This window comes from Pieris napi, chromosome 1 (assembly GCF_905475465.1).
Source record: "Pieris napi chromosome 1, ilPieNapi1.2, whole genome shotgun sequence".
NCBI classification, from domain to species: domain Eukaryota; kingdom Metazoa; phylum Arthropoda; class Insecta; order Lepidoptera; family Pieridae; genus Pieris; species Pieris napi.
Window position 1 is genome coordinate 12,473,128 of NC_062234.1, and position 24,090 is coordinate 12,497,217.

Below are 24,090 nucleotides of genomic sequence, written 5' to 3' on the forward strand. Positions count from 1 at the left end.
ACTAACATAAATTTAAAAAAAAACGTGTGGCACTCGGGGACTGCCGCGGTAAAGCTGTTGCATAGCATTTTTTATCAACTTATGCAGTTATAATTATTTTTTATTTATGCAGTATTTGTTTTTCTTTGATATTATTTCAATCTACCACTCTACCAGACTCAGACTAACACGCCTATATAGTCTGTCTAACTCTAACGGGTACCGGCTGCACCGGCCGCGCTCACGCCACGTCACCGATCTCGTCAGAGAGATGGGAATGCGCAGTATGCGTTCTGTCCCACTCTAACGCGTATTTGCCGCACCTATATTACGTCATCGTGTGTTAGGTTTTTTTTCGTTACGGAATTTCTTGATTCGGTCGCCGCGCTCAAAGCCCGCGATAAAATCTATGCAATAGCTTAAAACATAACCAGTGGCGCTGCAACCTATTTAGGCCTGGGCTTCAGGTTTCTGTATCTGTTTCATGATCATTTTTAAATCTAATAGGCAAGTATGTGATCAGCCTCCAGTGCCTGACACACGCCGTCGACTTTTGGGTCTAAGACATGTCGGTTTCCTAACGAAGTTTTCCTTCACCGTTCGAGCAAATCTTAAATGTGCACATAGAAAAAAGTCCATTGGTGCACAGCCGGGCATCGAACCTACGACCTCAGGTATGAGAGTCGCACGCTGAAACCACTAGGCCAACACTGCTCTTAAATTGTTGGTACTAACCTGCCATAACCATTGGGAAATGTTAGGGTATACTCTTCCTCCAAATCCAGCAGGGTAACCAATCCCTTGCCGATATTATGGACACCGATAGAGAGACCCAGAAACTTGCTCTTCGTCCAAACCGAGGCCTCGAATTGGATGCGTTTGTTGACGTGTTCCGCATAAAAGGCTGAGATTGGGGGATGATGGGAGACTTGTTCAGCTACGAAGGATAATTGTTCCGGCGAACACCAGGGAACAGGACCGTCGCCTACTTCTATCTGAAAAAAATTGTATGATTTACCTGTAATGTCCGATGAAATGAAACATTTTAAAGAATCTCCGTCCATCTAGACCCAAATATATAAGGACCAACAGTCTGTAGCGCGTCAACACAATATGTAAATGAAATCACTCAGAATAAAACAGCGCACAAGTGTTAGTTGTCAATTAGTTACAATTTGGCGCATCACCGCTGACACCTGACAGCTCAATGTCAATTTGACATCTAATGAAAGGTTATGTTCCAGCCATGTTTAGACATGACGTGAGTTATGTAAACCTCTCCTTAATTAATTTAATATATTTTAGAGCGATTAATACACTATATTAGCGATTAGCTTAATTTTCACATGTATCCAATAAATTCTACAATATCAGTATTGTTTTCTTTTTGTAACAGGGGGCAAACGGGCAGGAGGCTCTCCGGGCAGGAGAATGTTAAGTAATACGGCCGCCCATGGACACTGATATTGCCATAAGGCTCGTAAGTGGGTTGCCGGCCTTTTAAGAACTAGTACGCTCTTTTCTTGAAGGAACCCTAAGTCCAATTGGTTCGGAAATACTTCAGTGGGCAGCTGGTTGCAGTGTTGGTGCAGTCAGTAGGGTAGCCACTGTAATACAATAACATTCTCCCACCATAGACGAGATCTGCTCGTAAAGGGAGCTGGGGTTCTGGGTTAAAATGCGTTACCTTGTCTCCATTATTAGATGGCTCAACCCCATCCAGATCCCAATGACACCTGAACACCTCTCCAAGTATGGGATTGTATGGTTTCTTGGCGACTTGTGATTTTCGCCCCGCATGGTACGAGCTTAAGTACCACCGTACCACTTGTACCATCCGTTCCCTGGGTGTCGGCATATCCACTATCCTAAAATTATTATAAAAAAAATTTTCAGTCACTTAATTTATCATCCCTTAAACTTCAAAATAGTAAAACCAAACGTACGTCAAACAGAAATATAAAATAATTTATTTTGAATAAAACCAGTTATACAATGAAATACTGATGTCTCTTTAGAATGGTATAAAGTCCCGTATCTTCTTAATGGGGCAAGGGGTAAATTTCTACTGTTACAAGATTAAAAAATATAAGCAAGTCAGCGCCCTTACTCTGCAAGTCCAATATGCAAAATCGAGTCACCTTGCGATTGCGCACAAAAATTCATTAATATTTGGATCGCTATAGGAAGTTACAGAATGTGCCATATCAATTTTGAGTAAGTCTCCTGATGATTACTTTCACTGTAGGAACTGCTGAGTTGAGGTGTCAAGACCCTTTGGGCCAAAAAAGATACGAGTATTTAAAAAAAAAAAGATTTATTATTGCTTAATAAATATATATAAAGTAACAGTAGAAAACACCAAAATTTTAGCCTTGGTGCCTGATGGCGTACACCGTACATGTTTTAAATTCCTTATAAACTAAAGAGATTAATACAAAAACATTACAACAAACAGAGAGAAAAAAAAAAGGTTTTTATACATCTACCTTAAATTTATGGAGCCAAGCAATCACATCACAGGTTGGCAAAAAAATACCTTTTAAGGGTGTTCTTTCAAGATTTGAGGGTAAACAATAAATAAGGCGCGGCTAACAAGTGTACAGCTCCGTACATTGAGAAGTATTGTGTATAATGTTGTACTTACTTAACAAATTGGTCAGGATGGGCGAACGAGTCCGCGTACATTTCGAGTAGCGATCGCCTCTCCAGAATAAATGTAGGAAGAACAACCTGAAATTTACAAAAATACATTTGATATAAATGCATTTAGAAAAAAAAATTTTTTTTGGCATTAATTTGGCATTCTGATAAGGAGGGAGCTTGTAGTTTATTGTTTATCAGTATGCCAAATCGTAAAATGACTGCTTCACGACTGATTTGAGCGCGACCGCCGCTGCGAAAACCGCTGTGCGAGTTCGAAAAGCGAGTTACAGAATCGCAAGGCAGTACGAAAGTTAGGAATACGATGTGGACAGGCAATACTACTAGAGATTTAAAGGAAGATAGAGAAGATTCTAAGCAATTAAAATACAATTTGTTTATAGTTAAGTTTTCAAATAATATATTTTTGAAAACTTAACTATAAACAAATGAAATTTAAAATAAACGAATGAATGTGTTTAAAACAACTACATACATTACAATACGCATTTTAACACAATAAGGTCACGATTCGCGAGAACAATAATGTTTGTTGTAAACAAGTTTTAGCGAATATAAAACGTGTTTTGAAAACAAAGTTAATAGATAGGACAAGTTAGAGACATCAATTTCAACCCACCATTTCACACTGTATGTAAAATTTATATCTTGAATTGACTTGAGCTAGATTAAAGAAAGCTCTTTGGAGGTTTTGTGTACGTCGCCCGCCTTTTAAATGTGTATTCTTGAGACTAAATTAATTTAAATATTTTAAATCTAGGTTCTAAATATTTAAGAATATTTTTTTATAGGGGGCAAACGGGCAGAAGGCTGACGTTGAGCCGCCGCCCATGGACACTCTCAATGCTCTGGCATCGGGCTCGCGAGTGCGTTTCCGGCCTTTTAAAATTGGTACGCTCTTTTCTCGAAGTCGAGTCGAAGTCTTAAGTCGAATTGATTCGGATATACTTGGAAATGATTTAATTTTGTATACCTTTGTGAGATCCATGCCAATTTTGACTTGTGAGAGGAGATGTGTGACCACGGAGCCATGGTTCTCCATGGAGCCCAGATCGCTGTCCGAGTCATCTTCGTAAAGAGCTGAAAGTAGAGAAATATTGTTTTAACTCCTTTCAAACAGACTTGACAGAAAGAGAAGAAAGAGTCCTCTATGTAAAAGGGTGACATTAGACTTTAGTTTCTATGAATAAGGAGGTATTTCTTAGGCCTATACTAAAATTAAAAACACTAATAATTTTGAAGACACATCGAAATTTTCTTACGGCTCTCTACACCAGCAAAGTAAGTAGACACTACAACATTCAATCTTCTCCTTAAATATTGATCAAATTTCGATCAGCTTTGCATTTAATATATTTGAAGTTTTGAAACATGAAGTTAAACAATGTTATCGCTGACTCAATTCATTAGAAACTATTAAAAGCAATTCCTGTCACGTGCATTCTGGTTATGCGCGTGAGTCATTTTAACGTTTATTTTTACAAAGAACATATCACGATCGCGATTAAGTTATAAGCATTTTTAGATTTCTTTTAAAGAAATAATATTATGAAGTACTGTTACCTCCCAAATGGGACATAGGGTGGTCCTGTTTGTGTTATTTAAGTAAATATAAATATAGTTGAAAGGCAAATATTGGAATACTGTCCAAATCAAATAAAAATAATAAACATTCTTTATCAGCGTTGTGTCTAAAACAATGTTATTGGGTAGAAGGTATGTCTGTTCTAACGATGTTTTTCTTGATGGATAAACCTGGTGAGAAATATGCCAACAGGACTCTTTTGTTTTTTGATAAAATTGTCTAACCGCTCCCATCTCAAATTATGTTTTTTTAATATTGAATATATGTCCATACTAAGACGGTCACAGGTAACACGTCTTTCGACACTATGTTACTAAGGCGTCCCGAGCTGGACGTGTAACACGCTGAGATCCAGAATGTTTAGAAAAACTTATAGTGACTGGAAAGTGGAGGGCACCAGATCTCGAGCCCGAACCCCTACTCCATGGACCCATCAAGTAAAGGCCCTTACACGTCTTACAATAACCCAAAGGATTGCTGAAGACGGGAGAGTGGTTGTGCGGCGCCTAACATGACCTCAATGAAGAGCGCGACCGAAGAAGAAGAGATAATTGTCTACATAGATAAAAAACTTACCATCATAGTCAATCTCTCCGTCTCTGGTCCTAGGAAGGTCGACAGAGGGCGACGCCTCTGACTCGGACGCACCCACCGTCGCGCATGTACGACTTGCACTGAAACAATTAAATTAATTAAATCACACGCGAAGCTTTTTATAGTAAGAAATAGTTTGCAGATCCATAGGTCGTAGATGTGCAAAAAGAGAACCGGCGCGGCGTAGCTGTTATGATAATATTATTATTATTCGCTACCTGTACATCATGTATGACAAAAATTAATAAACAATAATTGAAAGATTTTTGTCGTTAATTAATAGTAATTTAAACTCTAGTAGGACTTGATTTGTTACATAATAATTCATAATTTTTATTTATTTATAAAAACTCGCTACACTGATACATTGTTACAAGAAACATAAAATACAAGATTTAAAATTGAAAGCAGTTAATTATTATAAATGAAAAGCAGTTATCGGCAAACTCGAAGAGATAATTAAAAATTAAACAAAAAAAAATTTATAAAAACTATAGGAAAGTTTATAGCAATTTCTATTTGGTTTTATAAATAACGTACTTAATTGCTTTTTTTCAACACAAGTGAATTACACATTCAATATACACAAAAATTTAAACTGTCACATACACAAAATGTGACAGTGTATTTTTGGTGAAATTGCTTAAGAAAGAAAGAAAGAATTAATGAAAAAAAAAAACTTTATATACACAAAAATTATACACATAAAATAAAGAGCATTAGCCCCCCCCCCCCCCCCACACGGATTTCCTGTGTCGTGAGCAGCCAGTCTCTTCCTTTTGACATGTTAACTGTTATTGCACAGTAAGAATATTTTCTGTATCAGCAAAGGACAAGTTGACAAGATGGTGTTAACTTAATCTTTTTCTCCCATTAATAGTTACCCGCTAAAGTTTTATATAAATGTATTCATATCAACAATTATTTCCCCACGAGTCGTAACTGAAGATTCTGAAATATTCGTAGCAAGTTGTATTTAAAACAAAACTCAAAGGTCGACAAAAGATGAGTGACAGTATGCGTGGGATGACTAACAATGCTGGAATCCCATTATGTGGAACATTTTTCCAATGCATTTACAAATTCCAATGAATGTAAACTATACAATTGATGTTTGAGATAAATCATAGCTGAGCACAGATATCGATTTAAACTAGCTGTATTATTTATATATTATAACGTTTTAGTTTTTTTATTACGTTTGCCCCCGAACGGGCAAGAGGTTCAACTGATGTTTAATGATACCGCCGCCCATAGACCCTCACATTGCCAGAGGGTTCGCAAGTGCGAATAGGAATACTATATAGGAATTGATACGCTCTTTACTTGCAGGACCCTAGGGCGAATTGGTTTGGAAATACTTCAGTGGGCAGCTGGTTCCACAGTAGTGGTAGTGCGCGGCAAAATCTGTCTTCAAAACGCTTAGTTGTGGAACTATTGACGTCAAGGTGATACGGGTAGAATTTCGTATTCTGCCTCGACGTCATATGATGAAACTGAATCCGAACAACTCTGAACTCCGTGGTAAATGCGGCAGAAAATGCATGCATAAGGTAAAGAGCTGTAATCAATTTAAAGGAAAATATATTTAACAATATTGGTAACTATGTATACGAACGTCAACAATTATCATTTATCACCAGTTCCCAATCAGGGGGCGTAGAGCGCGCGAGAAGTACTGGCAAGAAACTCTCTACTCAAATTTTTTTATCGCCAGGTTTTGGTTTAAATGAAATGTCGCACAACTGCCAAGCTTAGATTTGATTTCTGTATAGAATTTCCCAATAATAAAGATATCACACAACACAGCCAAATTAGGTGTGACTAGGTTAAATGTATTGAATAATTTTTGTTTGTTCCCTTTTGTAAATTTTTGAACCTTTTTTTTTGAAGACAATTCACACCAATTGACCTAGTCCCATGCTAAGCTGGTGAAGCTTGTGTTATGGGTACTAGGCAACGGATATACATACATATTATAGGTAGACATATAAATACATTAAACATCCAAGACCTAAGCACAACACCAAATGCTCATCACATCGATGTTCGTCTCAGCCGGGGATCGAACCCGGGGCCCAGAATTCGCAGTCAGGGGTACTAACCACTAGACCAATGAGTCGTCAAAGTCTTTTTGTATGTTAATATTATGTATTCCAACTCTGGCTATATTTTTAGTGTAATTGTTTGTTAGTATATAAAATTTTTGTTAGGTTTAGAATTACGAAATAGATAAATAGCAAACGAAACAAATACAACTTCTTTAGTTTTTCATACAATTCTTGTTTCGCGATCAACCTTGAATAGCAATTTTTATTATCGCACGGTCTATTTAACATTAATTAACGAAATAAACACTGTTCAGCGATTCAACCTTAGCTGGAACACAGTCATATTTAAAATCACTTTAGACTATGCGAAAATGATTTTCTACGCTTACTTCCTAAACAATAGTATTTTATGTTAGTCTAAATTATATTATTAATATCACATTGCAACTTAAGTGGAAATGGGCGGGCTACACCACTTGGGGGAACAATGGCAGATGAACAACCAGGGTAATAAGGTGGAAAGGGCACTAGGGAAAAGAAAGAGAGGTTTCCTCTTGCACAACGAGGAATCTTTAAGATTGGGAATCTTGGGGATTGGGAGAAAAATGAAACTAAAAAAAATCTGTATAAAATAATAAGTGTGTGTAAATACCATTTGTAAATATATATGTATGTTGTAAGGAATAAATGAGGCTTAATTATGATTATTGTTATTTTATTCTAGACTTAACTATGAAATAAAAAAAGAAATCAGTGGCGCTACAACCTCTTTCGGTCTGGGCCTCAGATTTCTGAATCTGTTTCATGATCATCTGTTAATCTAATAGGCAAGTAGGTCAGCCTCCTGTGCCTGACACATGCCGACTCTGTGTAAAAGACAAGCCGGTTTCCTTAAGATGCGCAAACAGAAAGTTCATTGGTGCACAGCCGGGGATCGAACCTACGACCTCAGGGAAGAGAGTCGTACGCTGAAGCCACTAGGCCACCACTGCTTGAAATACCCTATATTAAAGTATAATAATACTTGCTTAAGTAGACCTAATGTGAAATACCACATTTACAATGCCGCTATCAGGCCAAAATACTTCTTTTTGAAATATCGGCGCCAGTGAAGTGGTCTCACTCAGCTCTTTACTCTTTTACACAACAATATAGCGACGTGAGCAGCGCACGTGACCTATTTACATAATCGCACTGCCCACTTATCTGCTCACTTCCATGTCCGACAGGGCTGAGTCTAAATGTGGCTAAAACCGAATCGAGGGACTTTGTCTTATCCAAAATTATTGCCAAGAAGAGAGCAATTTTTGTTATTATTATTATTATTATTTTGTGTTTCGTTTCGTAATTAATGTTATGTCTGTCAAACTGTGATGGAAGGGAAAAGAATACAAAGAGCAGTCTACGAAATTTAAAATACTAAACAAATATTTTTTTATGTAATAGGCAAACGGGCAGGAAGCTCACTTGATGTTCGCCGCCCATGGACACTTATATTGTCGGAAGGCTCACAAGTTGCCGGCCTTATCAGCAAATGTTGTCTTAATATGCTAGTAAGAAAAGTTATTGTATCATAAACTATTTATTTATTCAATACAAATTATTTAAACGTTATATCCGCCAACAGAATTCGTAAATAATTCACTCAAAGACAGTTTTATATGTATGAACTTTTGATTTAAAATCGATACCTATTAAGGAGAGGCCTTATGGTGTCACCTATAATGGATGATAAGGAGAATAAATCTGCATGATATCTGATATCTATCTCTCTATATGAATAGATCTCAACGATACAGCATATCAACTATACAAAACTTCGATCACACAATTGAATAGAACTTTAATATCTATAAAATGATCGACGGTCACGATCGAGGTCACTGATAGCAATCAGTTATAAGGTCGAAGGGCGTGTGAAGGTCAAACTTGGAAATTAATTTAAATTCAGAACGTTTTTCACACACAGTATATTGCACCCTTAGCTTACGTGACTGAAACCTTATACAGATAATTCAGTAGTAATTAAGCGTAAGATAAGTGACTCCTTTGTTATTTATGTAATCTTGCAATGCACCGAAGTTTCTTACATCAGCCAAAAGTTCCTTTTGTATGTTTATCTGTGTTTTTCTTGACTTTTAAACAATGTCTTAGGGTAGAATTCAAAGTCTAGACTTAGCGTATGAGGCCGTAAAAAACTAGGGAGCTTGATACGGAGCGGAGCTAGGAACGTACAAGAGGCTCCACCAAATCGACTCTTTCAAGAAGAGAAGGCTCGCAAGTGCGTTGCCGGTCTTTTAAGAATTGGTACGTATCGCAATATCTCGACTCTTAATGTAAGATAATTTCAATGGTGATATTCCTTATGCTCTCAGAAGTCATAAGTTCATATGAATACAATACACAAATCTATAATCTATCTTCAAAAGTTTTTTTCTACTTTAATGTGCTCGATCGCCTACCCGTTGGTCTGACCAAATAAAAACAATTAAGGCCTCAACATCCCTAATGCACTGAGACAAGCTGAGGATAGAGTGGTGAGGTGGCAGCAAGTCGAACTATCGGTTAGGGATTTTCAAGACATGCACGACATTCAGTAATGAAGTAGAGTGCATTAAATACATTTCTTCCCAATGCATAGTTTCGACAAGATTTATTGTGTAATAAAGATTAATGTGACGTCACAACGAAATCGCTAGAGCCCATTTGGCAGTGGTGCAATGTTTACGTCCATACGTTTACGAACAAATATAGAAACGTTAATATAAAAATTATATGATAGAGATCTGTGGATACATGATCGTCAATACAAAATTTAGTGTATAAAGTACACATAAAGGTATTCACTAGAATATCTTCCTACCGTTCACTACGAGAAAAAGCTTTGCTGAACTTATAAGTTCTGCTGGTCTAGGCAGGCTATATCAAAGTAGCTTGGGAAATGGCCTATGTGTATGTGAACTATTGGAATATGTATTTTGCAAAAAACTATGATTAGTTCCAAATATTGTCACAAGAAGAATTATTACTTCTACGCCCCCTTCCGTGAGGTTTGTTTTCGCTGAGGGTACGAAAAGGGTCGCCTAACGTAACCTCTGTATCTACTTCTTCTGAGTTCCCCTTGACCATCAGCTGACGACGACCTTGTTTGTGGAGAGTATTTGAATATTTTTCTATAAAAACACTCACCTCTCGCTCTCTCTTCTCAACGACCACCGCCTGGATGTTAATGCTCGGATCATCCTTCCAATACTTCTACATAATCACAGTTCACGCTGAGTCACAATGATTCAAGTTCAATGACACAGTATTTATAGTGCATCGTGTGAGGTAACACTAAACTTCTATTTTGGGCTGCGATGTTAAGGTTGGTTTCGGGAAGATGTCTTAAGAATGATCTATGTTTGGAGATGTTCGAGATGCGAACAAAGATGACCGCTACAAGTAATAATACTAATTATTATTTAAAGCTTCTCCATTTTAGCTTCCGATTTGGTATATAGTCGTTTTTTTGTAGTACAAAGTCAAAAATCTTGAAGAATTTTATTAATTCTACTAAGATTAGCAATTTCTTATGAGAGAGTCATAGAGAAATCGGTTTATTAATCTAGCAAAATGATTAATTCTTAAAATAATTTTTTTATTGCAGTACGTTTCAATGTGTTTTCTACGTCAAACAGTCCCCCCAATCTGCATCTCCATGCCCCAATTTCACTCAACAATTCTGACATTACGTGCCGTGGAATCGAGAACATTTCCGGCAACAGAAAAGCTTTAAGCATAATTTAAAAATGGAACATTTAGTTGAAAAAAAAAACCTTTGGAGTCTCCAGTCATCAACCAGATTTTTTGCCGTAAAAAATATGATAGTATGAGAAAAACAATGTTTGTATTTTATATACGCAAAATAATTTGTTATTATTCATTATATATGTTTCATAACTAGATGAATATTAATAAAACTAAATTAAAAAGGCTATAAGCAAGCACCATGGCATTTAAAAAGTTTATAAGAGCAATGTAGGCATAGTGGCTTCAGCGTGCGACTTTTATCCTTGAGGCCGTTCGAGATCGCCGGCTGTGCATCAACAGACTTTGTCTATATTCGCTCGTACGGCGAAGGAAAACATCGTGAGACATGCATTAGACCCAAAAAGACAAGGGCAGGTCAGGCGCAGAGGACTGACTACCTACTTAGCTATTAAAAAAATAAATTATCACGAAACAGATACAGAGAAATATGAGGGATTCCTTTATAGACCACAAGCCCATGAACAAAAAATACCTGTGAAATGACCCAACCTGAATTACGCTTAGAAGGCTGTTACTATATCTGAAAATAGCTCTGAGCACTATGCCGTCATTTCTGAGCGGTACATGTGAGTACGTGAGTGAATGGACTTTCTCCTGTACAATGGGGTAATTTCGACTAATTATTAATGTACGGCTTTGTTATAAGTGTATAGCTGATTAAAAATAAATGTCGAAAAACCTAGTGCCGTACAAAAGTGATGGTGCCGGAAGACGGCGCAAATTTTTAATTCGACGACAGTTGCAGAAGCAATATAGGTCATTTATTACTGTACGGCATTTGTGTCATTCCTTTTGGACACATATACAGATACTTTACCCGTAAACGCCGTACATATTTCCAGCGGAGCGGTCGAAAGCCAAGGGTCGGAACCCTACCCCTACACCCATATACCCTAAGGTCATTGTAAAATGTACGGCAACATGTTCAAAATATTATTTAACACGGACAATAATGTTTTATAATTATGCCGTCCAAATATTATAGTTAATATTTGTGTAATTAAATATTTATCGAAATTTCAGGATTTAGCAAGTTCTTACTGCTGTAAGATCAGAGAATAATGTACGGCAACTTGTTTTTTTACATAATGGTACTAAATATTACCGTTGTACATTATAGCCGTTCATTATAAATGGTAACAAATAAAAATATTATGTTAAAAAGTATATGAAATTTCCGAAATTTAGATGACTTTTCAAATGCTCCTAGAGTAATATGGGGAGTAATATTTTCAAAGATTATTGTTATTTTATATGTAACAAATATAAATAAACAAAAAAAACCAGATGCCGTACATTTTACTCCAGATTATTCTTTACAGCTGATAAAAACTTCGACGACGTTTGAGGTGTCCCTTAAGGTCATTAATAACTGTACATATCTGAGTATACTACCATAAGGCTGTAAAGTATATTTACAGCCTTATCGTACCAGCAGAGAGAGGTAAAGGAAAAATATTTTTAACAAAAATATATATAATACAGGGCGTCCCAAAGTTATAAGACATGAAGGAAAAGTACCTTAAATATCGCAGATAGGGTATTTTACTAAAAGAAGACTTTATGTTATTTATAAAAGTTAGTAATTCTGCATTCAAAGATTTTTTAAAAACTACTTGCCTCGTCTGGAAATCGAACCGGCTTAAATTTAAAAAAAAACACCCCTACTCTTATGATGCCAATCGAAACAATGGCCAAAACCTAATAACTTTTCTAAAGTAACAGACTCGTAGGGGATTTTTTTTAGGCCGAATACGATAGATAATGTTTTTAATTTGATTAAAAAGATATATTCACGCTGTTCCTTTCTTTTAAAATACTATGTTACTTAAGAAGAGTTATTAGTTTAAGGCCATTCTTTCGATTGGCATCATAAAAGTAGGGGTGTTTTTTTTTACATTTAAGTCAGTTCGATTCCCAGACGAGGCAAGTAATTTTTAAAAAATCTTTGAATGCAGAATTAATAACTTTTAAAAATAACATAAAGTCTTCTTTTAGTAAAATACCCTATCTACGATATTTAAGGTACTTTCCCTTCATTTCCCATAACTTTGGGACGCCCTGTATTGGTAGGCGGTGGTAGCGGACTATCGAAAGTGTACGGCATTTATCTTTTATTGAAGATTGTCTAAAGTATTAATAACCTGTGTTATTGCCGTACAGATAAAAGTCACCGGAAAATGACTCTTTTCTGAGAAAAGTAATTTACCCCATACACCTATGTGTTCCACAAAAAATGTACGGCATGCTGGAAAATGTTATCTATTTGTGAAGTACTCTCAAGATCATTTAATTTTATGTTGATTCATATCATCATCACCTATATGCTAATCAGACATATGTTGCGACCCTTGGCTTTCGACCGCTCCGCTGGGAATATGTACGGCGTTTACGGGTAAAGTATCTGTATATGTGTCCAAAAGGAATCACACAAATGCCGTACAGTAATAAATGACCTATATTGCTTCTGCAACTGTCGTCGAATTAAAAATTTGCACCGACTTCCGGCACCATCACTTTTGTACGGCACTAGGTTTTTCGACATTTATTTTTAATCATCTATATACTTATAACAAAGCCGTACATTAATAATTAGTCGAAATTCCCCCATTGTACCTGAGAAAGTCCATTCACTCACGTACTCACATGTACCGCTCAGAAATGACGGCATAGTGCTCAGAGCTATTTTCAGATATAGTAACAGCCTTCTAAGAGTAATTCACGTTGGGTCATTTCACAGGTATTTTTTGTTCATGGGCTTGTGGTCTATTATTATTTGATGGCAATTCCGAAACTATAATAAAGACTTGAATAGCCGACCAACCTTGAACGTGAAGAATTTTGAGCGCAAGTATAATGCAGTGTGAGAATTTACAATGTGTCAGTACAATAGATTCTGAGCACACTTCTCTTCTATTACTCGTATGACCTATATGTTTCCGATATAGGCTGTGGTAACTTCGTCTACGAAGTATATTATGTAAAAGTTTATTTATTTACTTATAAACACGCCTGTCCCAACAGGTGAATAAAATTTACAGACGAAAAACAAACAAGAAATTATGTTATGTACCAATGTTTTAGACCAGTGTTAGCCAACCCTTTTGTGCCATGCACTTTAGCATTTCTTAAATTCTTATACCCCCTTAGTAGTACACCCCCGTAAAATTAGGAGCATTTAATATGTATTTCTTTATTAATGTTCATAAGTGTACATTGTGTTATCTAAATGAATAAATAATTTTGAATTGGATTTTGAAATGATAGGGTATAGGAAGAAATTACTAGGAAAATATTAACAAAACACTAGTACATTTTCAAAACATATAATAAAAAAATTCTATTCAAATTCCAAATAATTTTAATAAATTTTCGAATAGCCCTTAACAATCAAATTAGCCACTGTAGGGCGTGGGCTGAAACACTATTTTAGACAGTTTTATGTAAAAACTTGCAATTTATTATCGCGGCATCGCACGGCTGGATATTTATTGTATAAAATATGTAATATATGTAATGTGTAACACATATAGTATCGCGGACTTGGAGATATTGATGTATTGTTTAACTGAAGTACATCAGATCTATTGTCAATAGGTACCGCAGCGTTATAGGGATTTTTATTGGTATTTTTTTTAATGTAACCCACATTATTGAAGGTTTCAGACGGATCGCTAACTTTCTTGGTAAATTGTCTTTCATCAGTGATAATCTAGGATTTCAACGGTGAATGAATTTTTCAAATCATTTCAGTCTCTTAATAATATTAGTGTAAATATTGTGAAACTCGATAAAATTCATTTGAATTCAACACGCAATAAAAAAGACTAAAACTAAACTAAACAAGAGAACCCGTCTCTTTTCATTATATTGAAAATACAATTTAACGAAAGAGACGACAATACTTTTTATTAAAACAGTGCAATAACATTGAGATACTGTGTGACAAAAACATTTTTGTGTAACAGGAGTCAGGCTCAGCACTATGGCCTGTTTCTGAATGCTACCGAGTATAAACATTATTGTGTATTTCGAATTGGGCTTGAGTTAAATATTATACATAACGTCCAATTCATTCAAGACCATGTACAACTACCAGCAATTGTTTTCTTTTAATTCTATAGTAACTTAGGTTTTATTCCTATGTTTGAATTATGAAAGTTTTTGTAAAAATTGTGACCGTTTAGAATACCAATTACTGCGTTTTATTCATATTTTTTCCAGAACAATCGTCAAAGGCAGTTCTTTATGTCCTTATTTCGTTGAAACGGTCGAGCGATTTAATAGTGAAAGCGAAACGGACCGTTACTTTTACGTTTCTAGGTATTGAAATACCTAAATTATATAAAAAACACTATTTGATTTTACGTGAGTTATGATTCTAAAAACACCAGATTTCAGCTTTACGCCGGAAATATACGTTGGTTAAGATGTATGAAGTTTTAATGATTTTCCAGTTTATTTAATTATTAATTTGAGCTTGAAAATGCCTGAAAAAAATTCAGCAACATAAATCTAACTTTTAAGTTTAACATATCAAGTCCACCGTGTATATTCGTCTGTTCGCGACCAAAACTACAGCACCGAACATATTTATTCATTTCATATTCCTGCAGCTAACATAAATTATATACAGTCAAACCTGGGTAAGTGAGAACTGGATATGTGAGAAAACTCTATAAGTGAGAGTAATAGCCGGGACCCGTCATTTTAAGCTACCAAAACCTCTATTAGCGAGAAACAGAAACCTCTGTAAGAGAGAGTCGTTTTTCCCTCATGCACCTCCGTAAGTGAGACTGCTACTTATCTTTACCTCTATAAAGGCCGATTTACACTATCTTAGTGTTTAGGAGAGTGCTTTAGTACAACTTGAAAGGCAAGTTCTTTAGCGTAGCGTTTACTAAAGCAAGTAGCGTTTACATGTTTCAACTAAAGTACTATCCTAAAGCACTCTCCTAAACACTAATGATAATGTAAATCGGCCTTAAGCGACAGTCGGGCTTTATTTATTTATATTATGTACTTTAAATGCGTTGGAGACGGTCCCCATCAGTACTTTGAAAACGCGGCGCGGCGTTTGTTGATCAAGCAATATTCGACAAAATTTATGAGTTAGAGATAAACATTCAAAATACAAAAACAGAAACCCAAACGAAATTGACGGTTCTTTAAGTGTAAATTAGTTCTAAATAAAATAAAATATATATGTAAATAATATGTTGTGCACATTATACACATAATTTTATCATGTTACATATTTACTACATTCGTACTTGCTCCTCCTTACCTCTATAAGAGAGAAACGCTACCCATGTACCTGTATTAGCGAGAAACTCGGGTTAGTGAGAAACCTCTATAAGCGAGAATGAGATTGTGGTCCCTTGAACTCTCGCTTATCCAGGTTTGACTGTATATATAAAAAAAAACTAAACATATAGCCAAAGATGGAAAACATAATATATACTTAGGTTCAAATATTTACGAAAGGAAAAGCTCAATAAAAATGATTGATTTTACCTAATTCCGATGTGTTGTGTGATGGTGTGAAAGAGAGGGTGTATGTGAGGGTTACACACCCTTGTTGGGTGTGTTCATGGTGCAGGTGATTTAGCGCTATGGATATTCTTGATACTCCTTGCATATTACGCGATAGCTTAAACAAGCTTAAATAGTGGTCGTTGTATGTCCGGGCTGCGCGATACAAAATTTATTACGGTTTTCACCAATATCTAGAATAATTTATGAAGGTGTTTTTTATAGAACAGGGCGTAAAATAAGTGATTCCCCGCTCATTGACTCAATGCCTGAGGGCTCTCGAGTGCGTTGCCAGACTTTTAAGGTTTAGTTATACCATTTTACAAGCTCACAGTTGCGGTAGTCACCATAGGGTTGCTAGTTGCTACATATAACCAATAAACTTTATTAGACGTGTATCTTGCGGAGGCTTCACCCGGACTCTACACGCCCTGGCTTAGTTGCTTGACCCCAATTAATGTATTCGCTATCAAGGAAGCCTTACAAATATTACCTTAGATACCTATCAACGTGAAATTAAAACTATCCTGGTAACTTTTAGAAATTCTCTTCCAAAATTGAGACAGATGTTTTAGCGCCGCGAATTTTACAAATGCTCATACGGTTGATCGATGTTTCAGTTACGTTATAAGAGCTGCTTGTTATGTTATTAGTTATAAGATCTAGGTATATAGTGTTTTTTTATATATTTAATTGGTATCGGTGTAGGTGTTGGTTGTTCTATCGTATAAGTAGTAACTGTTAAGATATATAACTCAAATGCGATGTTACCAAAGAACTTAATAAAATGTTTTGTCTAATAAATGACAGATCACGTGACATGCGTGCGTGGGCGTGCATTGCGTTGATAATTTTTTTAAATGGTTATCGATCTTTTGAGTCTAACCTTCAGAAACGAGTATTAGTATAGCCATAATATGTTGAATTACGTTTAAAAACAAAAATTTAGGCGTTTTTGTACTCTTAAGGGGTTTTAGATCGCGCTAAGTTTCGTTTCTGAATCTCACCCTAGCAGTAGAGCGTTTCGGGAGAAAGAAAACCGCTGGGCAGTGCAGTGGGTCTATCTCTATATAGGTACATAAAGCAAAGAAAATATTATTTACAGTACCAATAACTTAATAATAATTCATTTAAAAGTATATCACACGTTAACAGCATAGTGCTCTTCCAGACTTAGAATTTTGATAAAATAAAGTTATAAACTACTTCATGGCTACAAAATGGGCTATGATACAATCATCCGAGGTGCAATTTTTTGTACATTATCAGAAATTCATTCAAACCAGTGGCGCATTTGTTTTTTTTTTCTATTACGAAAGGCCTTCTAGGTCTGACACATTCCATCTATTTTTTGGGCCTTACGACGTTTTATTTCCCTATGAGCGAGTGGCCTAAGAATAAAAAAAGATTCAGAAGATCAGGGCGAAAACTAAGACAGCAGCACGCTAGCCCAAGCCTTACAGCTTAAATGGGAACGCCGAAGCCACCCGTTGAAGGGGACCTCCAAGAAAAAGAAACGAGGGTAGACCACAAAATCGATGAGCTGACGACATCATGAAAGTTTCTGGGGAGAAATGATTGGCGGAAGCAAAGAACAGATCCAAATGGAAAGTTCAGAAGGCCTTTACCCAAAAGGGCTCCATACTGCAGAACACGAAGTAATGAAAATAACTACTGAGTCTGTTAGTCATACAATAGTAGTATGTATAAATACTCGAATTAAAATAGCTTTATTATTATTATTTTTATAGGTAAGTGTTAAATGCCCACAGAAAGTCCATTGGTGTACAGGAGTTCCAAACGACCTGAATCGCATGATGAGATGAAAGTCGCACGCTGAAGCCACTAGGAAAACTCATTGCCATTTATATCATTGTTTAATTTTTTAATTTATAATTTTTTGTACTTTAACCAAAATCTACGTTATTACGAATATAAGACTAGACATATAAAGTTATATAAACTCCATGTCTTGATGACCGTGCGTGAAATTGTGTAAGCTCCCACCGGGATTAACTGAGTTAGATAGAATAATTTGAAATTCATTTGAAACCGCTAAACTTAATCCGCCTCCACTTGTAATTACTTCTCAGTTAAAAATCTTTAGTGTTTAAACCTAACACTTTATACCAGTTAAAGTTCTAGTTAATGGCAGTAAGTGGATAAACGGCGGCAAAGATTGGATGACTCCATTTTATTTGAGTACCACAGGATCTGTCTATATACGTCACACAAATATTACGTCCGCAAAAGTATAGATAACCCAAACAATTCATCAGTTTCTGTTCTTTATGAAGCAATTTTTAAGGTATTATGAGCGTGATTTTGTATTAAAAATGTAAGTCGGTAACATTCCTTTCTAATCCACTTTTGAGGAAAAATAAATCACCCATTATAAGCGTGGGATTTTACAGTTCACGAAATAAATTCGTTACAGAGCTTTAATAAAATATATTAAGGGCTACTAAGAGTAGACAAGATCCATAGAAATTTTACCGTTATTAAAGTGTCAAGTCAGAGGTCATGGGTTTTCCGATTTATATTTTCTTACAGTGTCCTTATATGACGCATTAAATGATACCTACTAACATCTTAGCGACTGTGCCTGGATGGAAATATAAAATAGATTTTAGACTCAAAATATCAACGAGATTGACCCCGATAATTTTGGAAATATGCAAATGTGATCCACTAATACTTTTCTATAACGAATGAAGCAACTATCACTAAGCAATATATATCATCACAGTTCTAATCACAGAGTTTTTTGCTTCACCAAAACCAACCGTAAACATTCACCAGTAGCACACGAAAACAAAGAAATATAAGTATATGCTAGGACGACTATTGATCGGTTGCAGAGACCGCGACACGAAACCGTGCGTCTCGGACCGCTATCGGCGGCGCACTGAGTTTAGCATTTAGCAAGCTGTATATGGGTCAAAGATTAGAACAGATGCGCAACCGAATTAAGGGTAATACGCGGTCTTTAGAATATTTCAAGGATAAGGTTGATATGTGAAATCCCACCAATGGATTTGTACATTTGTACATAATTTGCAATTGCTCATGCAAAGAAAATATTGTGAGGTAACTGACACGCAAAGCAGCCGCTGATATATTTGGCTAAATATATAATTGAAACAGACGCAAAAATATGTGTGGCTGTTTAAAAACTTCTCACAATGTTATATGTATTACTGGAACATTGCCGAGCAATGATAGGTCAGTTATATTATCTTTAACCAGATTTTGTTTTAATCTTTATGATTATTATGTATTTTTAACAGTTTTTAAAACAGTTCAGTTAATTTAATTTAAATTTGTTCTCGGCCTTTGGGAGGGTTGTGCGGTACCGGGCGAGTGCCTAAACCATACATGGAGGAGACGGTCGAATTTCTAAAGACAAGCACGAATTATAAAAAAATCCTATACTTGACGCTGGCTAATGCACAAATCGTGCCAGAGCCATTAAAAAAAAAAAAAGTTCAGTTCACTAAGATTAACATAATGTTTATGTTACGTTTTTAGTTTTTTGTTAGTTTACTTTATTTTCTAGCTAAGTAGCTACATAATAATGACTACTTGCTTTTTATTTAAACCATATGTAAAAACCGTATCATTAATTCGAGAATAGTTGCTTATCCTCTCTAACTTAATGCTCAATATCGCATCTACGTAATATGATACTCTTTGATGAAAGGAAAGTATTACGCTGTCTGCTAAGTGCTGACCACTGCGACGCTGCGCTGAAACAGCGAAAAAATATTCGTGTATTGTTTATAAATAAATATTACGTTTATCAAGATAAGATTCGTAGATGCACTTCCGGTACGTCCGGTCTTACGAATGTACTAAATTAGTTATATGTATTATTTTTGGTGTATTTTAAAAATAAATGGATATTTCTATAGGTGACTATCGAAGTCTGAGAGTCAAGGACTGCTGTCTACTTTCTAGGAATATAGCTTCATTTTGCGATTGAGTTTATAAAAAAATAAGACTGTTGAAATTAATAAAATGTATCATCATGATGCAGGAACAATATATATTGAATTTAATCCAATTTATTAAAAAAAAACATAAATTAAAGTCGACCTATATTTTTGTAAGAAATTAATTTTTTTCTTCTGTAATATAATTACGCAGTTATAGTAATATGTAGGTAGTTATATAACCCCGTCTGTCACCACCATATGATGATTATATTTTATATAAACAAAAACCATTGCAACATAGTAGTACAATGATCCTTTATATTTCATTAGCCGAAATGCTGTTACATGATTCTACGAACCACTCTTAGTTCTTACTAAGTAACGTTTACTTGTAGAGCGTGAGAACAATGTATCAGCAGAACGATCACGTAGGCCAGTTGGCTTTAAGAATAGGATATAAATATAATAGAACACTTGTAAGTTGTAATATTTAGTATTAAACGGACCTCAAATAGGACCGGTTGTATTCATTTTAACTTTAAGTTTTTAAAAACCCTTTTGTCGCGGACCCACTACTTGACTAGGTACTTTAATGGTGGCTGTACACAGTCGGCGAGAGCTTCTCGCCGAGAGTCTCGACCGAGAGGACCGAGAGAAGAGCGCAGCCTGTACACACTCGTTACGTTAATTGTACTTAAACCACCGTTAATAATGGACGTGGCAACCGCTGCTGCTGTTTGTCTTTGTGCAATGAGTTATTATAATTTTCTTCACGTTAACCATTAAAAAAAATACATTGAAACAGCAGAAATTGGTAATTAGGATCATAAAGTTTTAATATTATCCAAAATTTAATGATTGAACGAGTGTGTACAGGTCGCTCTCGTTTTACTCGCGAGACCCTTTGACTCGTGCGCAAAAAACCGACAGGCGACCGAGAGAGGCGAGACCAACTGCGAGGAAGCGAGGCGAGACGAGAGCTCTACTGTACACTCTCGCTCTCGGCCTGTCTCGGGGTGTCTCGACGAGTGTGTACAGCCACCATCATACCTTTGCGGTCAACCCATATGGCGTATTTAAGTACTTGGCGAAATATAATTCTTTACAGTGAGATGTCTCATCTGTCAGATACAAAATGTGCTTACCCCATACTCTGATGCGAAGTTATGTAACTAATTTGAAAGCTTATTTCATCACGTAGTACATCTTATTTCCATATGTTGTCAAACATTTAGTTGTTTATTTTTTTTTAATTAGCGGTTTCATTTTCCGCAATTCAACTTTGCTACATATTTCACAAATCAATACCCAAACTAAAAAAAATACGCATAATGGCCGTGTCATATAATACTCGTTTCATTTATTGTATGTTAACACATAATATTCTTAATGGATTTTTTATGTTCTAAACAAATGACTACTATCCTACAAACGTATAAAAATTAAACAAAAGAAAAAACAAAACACAATCAAACATCAACATCACTTAGAATAAAAAAGAAACAAAATATAAACCAAATTAATAGAGAACAATGTTCTTTATTTCAGATTGATGTTAGGGCTAAGCCAAAACTTGTCCTCGACGGGTAATTACCAGCGACTTCTGTTGGCCATGAAACGTGGCCATTAAAGTGTCCTTGAACTCCGAGGACGCGAAACGTTCAAGGACAAAGGAAATTAAGAAATAAAACGCAAAAAGGTCGGAATATATCAATAAGTATTGCTTGTAGCAATATTATACATTGTAATATTATTCTCAAAAAACCCTACAGTAATGTAAGCATGCTCCTGTTGTTGACATGATGTAATCCTGCAACATGTGTCGCAAAATGGTGTTTATGAATCTTGAAAAAAAAACGATGTTTTTACGATTCAAAATAGTGATGGAGACTTTATTGCCAGTTCTTCTCTTGTTTTCAGTTCTCTTTCAGCCCTTGGCTTGAGAACTGGCAGTAAATATAGAACCATTTAATAACTATGGTTTTAAGTCTGAATAATGTGTTTATTAAGCCTCAACTACTTTATGTTATGGCGAAAAACATTACGAACATACATACAAAAAAAATGTTTCCTCTTTATAATATTAGTATAGAAATTTTTACGTATAACGGATAGTTTTGGTTCGACTATAGGAACATTAACAGACGTCGGATGAAATTATATTCACGAGACGTGTATTAAAGTGCAGTTTCCTATTTTAGCGTAAACCCAATTCCATTATGGACATCTGGAGCTATAACTAGAGCAATCAATGCGGAGCTATTTCGGGCATTTAGACATAAATTCAATACAGCCGTTTGCCTACGATGGACCAAATTCTGATAATTTGAGAGAATTGCAAATCAAATACGAACGATTTACATCTAATATATAAAATTCTCGTGTCACAATGTTATACCCATACTCCGCCGAAACGGCTCGACCGACTCTTATGATTTTTTAATGCATATTCAGTAAATTTGAGAATCGGCTACTATTTATCTTTCAAACCCCTAAGTGGTAAGGGGTGTCCAGTGTCCACCCCAACTTTTATTTGTATTCTTATGATACAGCATACAAAATACATACACCCCTTATATTTCACTCCTCTACGATCAACCCCTATTTATTATCATTGTAGATAGTTATTTTTTTAAAGTGAAGTAAAAAGAAAATTCCTAGAAATAATATTTTGTAATACGGGGGTGATTGAATTACGCGTTATGGTTAATATTATTTTCGACTTTCCAGTACTTTACACCACATAATGGTAACATTTAGGTATAAAGAGTCACGAAACGTTTTACTATACTTGGTTACAGTACTGTAAGAAATAAGTTGAAGGCAGATCTTATCTGGTGATAATCAAAATAACGTAGCTACTCCAAATAATCCTTTTGGTTAGAAAATCAATTATATTAAGTGGAAAGGAGGAGTAAGGCTTTGACCGACTTGTCTGTCACCGACCCTTTAGGAAGTGACGATAAAGGAGCGGTAGCGATTTGAGGCAAATTTTGAATCGCCAACGTATAATTAAATATTTGTTATAATCCTAGATAGTGTAACAATTGTTACCTATCAGGGTGGAAAGATGTTACAAGAATTTGCGTCTAATCAGAAGAAATCCACAAGATTTTTCCTTAGTGACGATGAAGGAGCGGTAGCGGTTTTACGCCCTATATGTTTAAAAAGGCATAAATCTCAAGTTTTATGTTTTATTACGAATAATTTGATAAAATACTACATAGTGTTACAAGAATTACCAATCAGGGTGGAAAGATAATACCAGAATTTGCATCTAATTAGAAGAAAAATACAAGTGGTTTCCCTTAAAGTGACGATGAAGGAGCGGTAGCCATTTTGTGCCCTACATGTTTAAAAAGGCATAAAACTTAAGTTTTATGTTTTATTACGCATAATTTGATAAAATACTACATAGTGCTACAAGAATTACCAATCAGGGTGGAGGATAATACCAGAATTTTCAACTGATACACAAAACAGAAAAAAACACAAGTTTTTTCAAGACTGTTTCTGATGTTACAGTAACTTTTTTAAGTTTCATTTTATTTTTAGGTTAAAACTCTACGGATTCAAGGTTCTTGTGTATCCGCCCTTAGTTTTCGACCCTTCACAGCACTTTTACGAGCTCGTATTTCGCGAGGTTTGGAGCTTCAAAAGCGAATATAAACTTTTATTTGCTAACATAATATCCCCTTCATATGAAATGGCGTATTAAACGTTGCGTTTGCACTGATAAGAATATCTTTGGCCTTAGATTGACTCCTCTAACATTTTTATTTGATAGACGTCTCTGTGCGTCGGACACATAGATATTTTGGCTGTCTCACGATGTTTGCCTAGAAGGTAGTGCTAATTATGGATATAGAAAGAAATTTCTCTTGGCGCACAGCAGTGATTGGAACGCAAATCCTCAGAGATGAGGGTAAGC

General features: G+C 35.6%; 1 protein-coding gene across 1 annotated transcript in view; it reads right to left on the bottom strand.

The window, feature by feature from the left end:
* The window catches only part of LOC125048474 (oxysterol-binding protein-related protein 9), a 64,920-nt gene that overhangs the window by 10,651 nt on the left and 30,179 nt on the right, over nucleotides 1-24,090 (bottom strand). The window contains exons 9-13 of the mRNA XM_047647139.1: nucleotides 4,805-4,902; nucleotides 3,617-3,723; nucleotides 2,627-2,712; nucleotides 1,667-1,847; nucleotides 715-974 (exon numbers count right to left, since the gene is read on the bottom strand). Coding sequence (XP_047503095.1) covers nucleotides 715-974; nucleotides 1,667-1,847; nucleotides 2,627-2,712; nucleotides 3,617-3,723; nucleotides 4,805-4,902 — 732 coding nt within the window. The remainder of the gene's footprint in view (nucleotides 1-714; nucleotides 975-1,666; nucleotides 1,848-2,626; nucleotides 2,713-3,616; nucleotides 3,724-4,804; nucleotides 4,903-24,090) is intronic.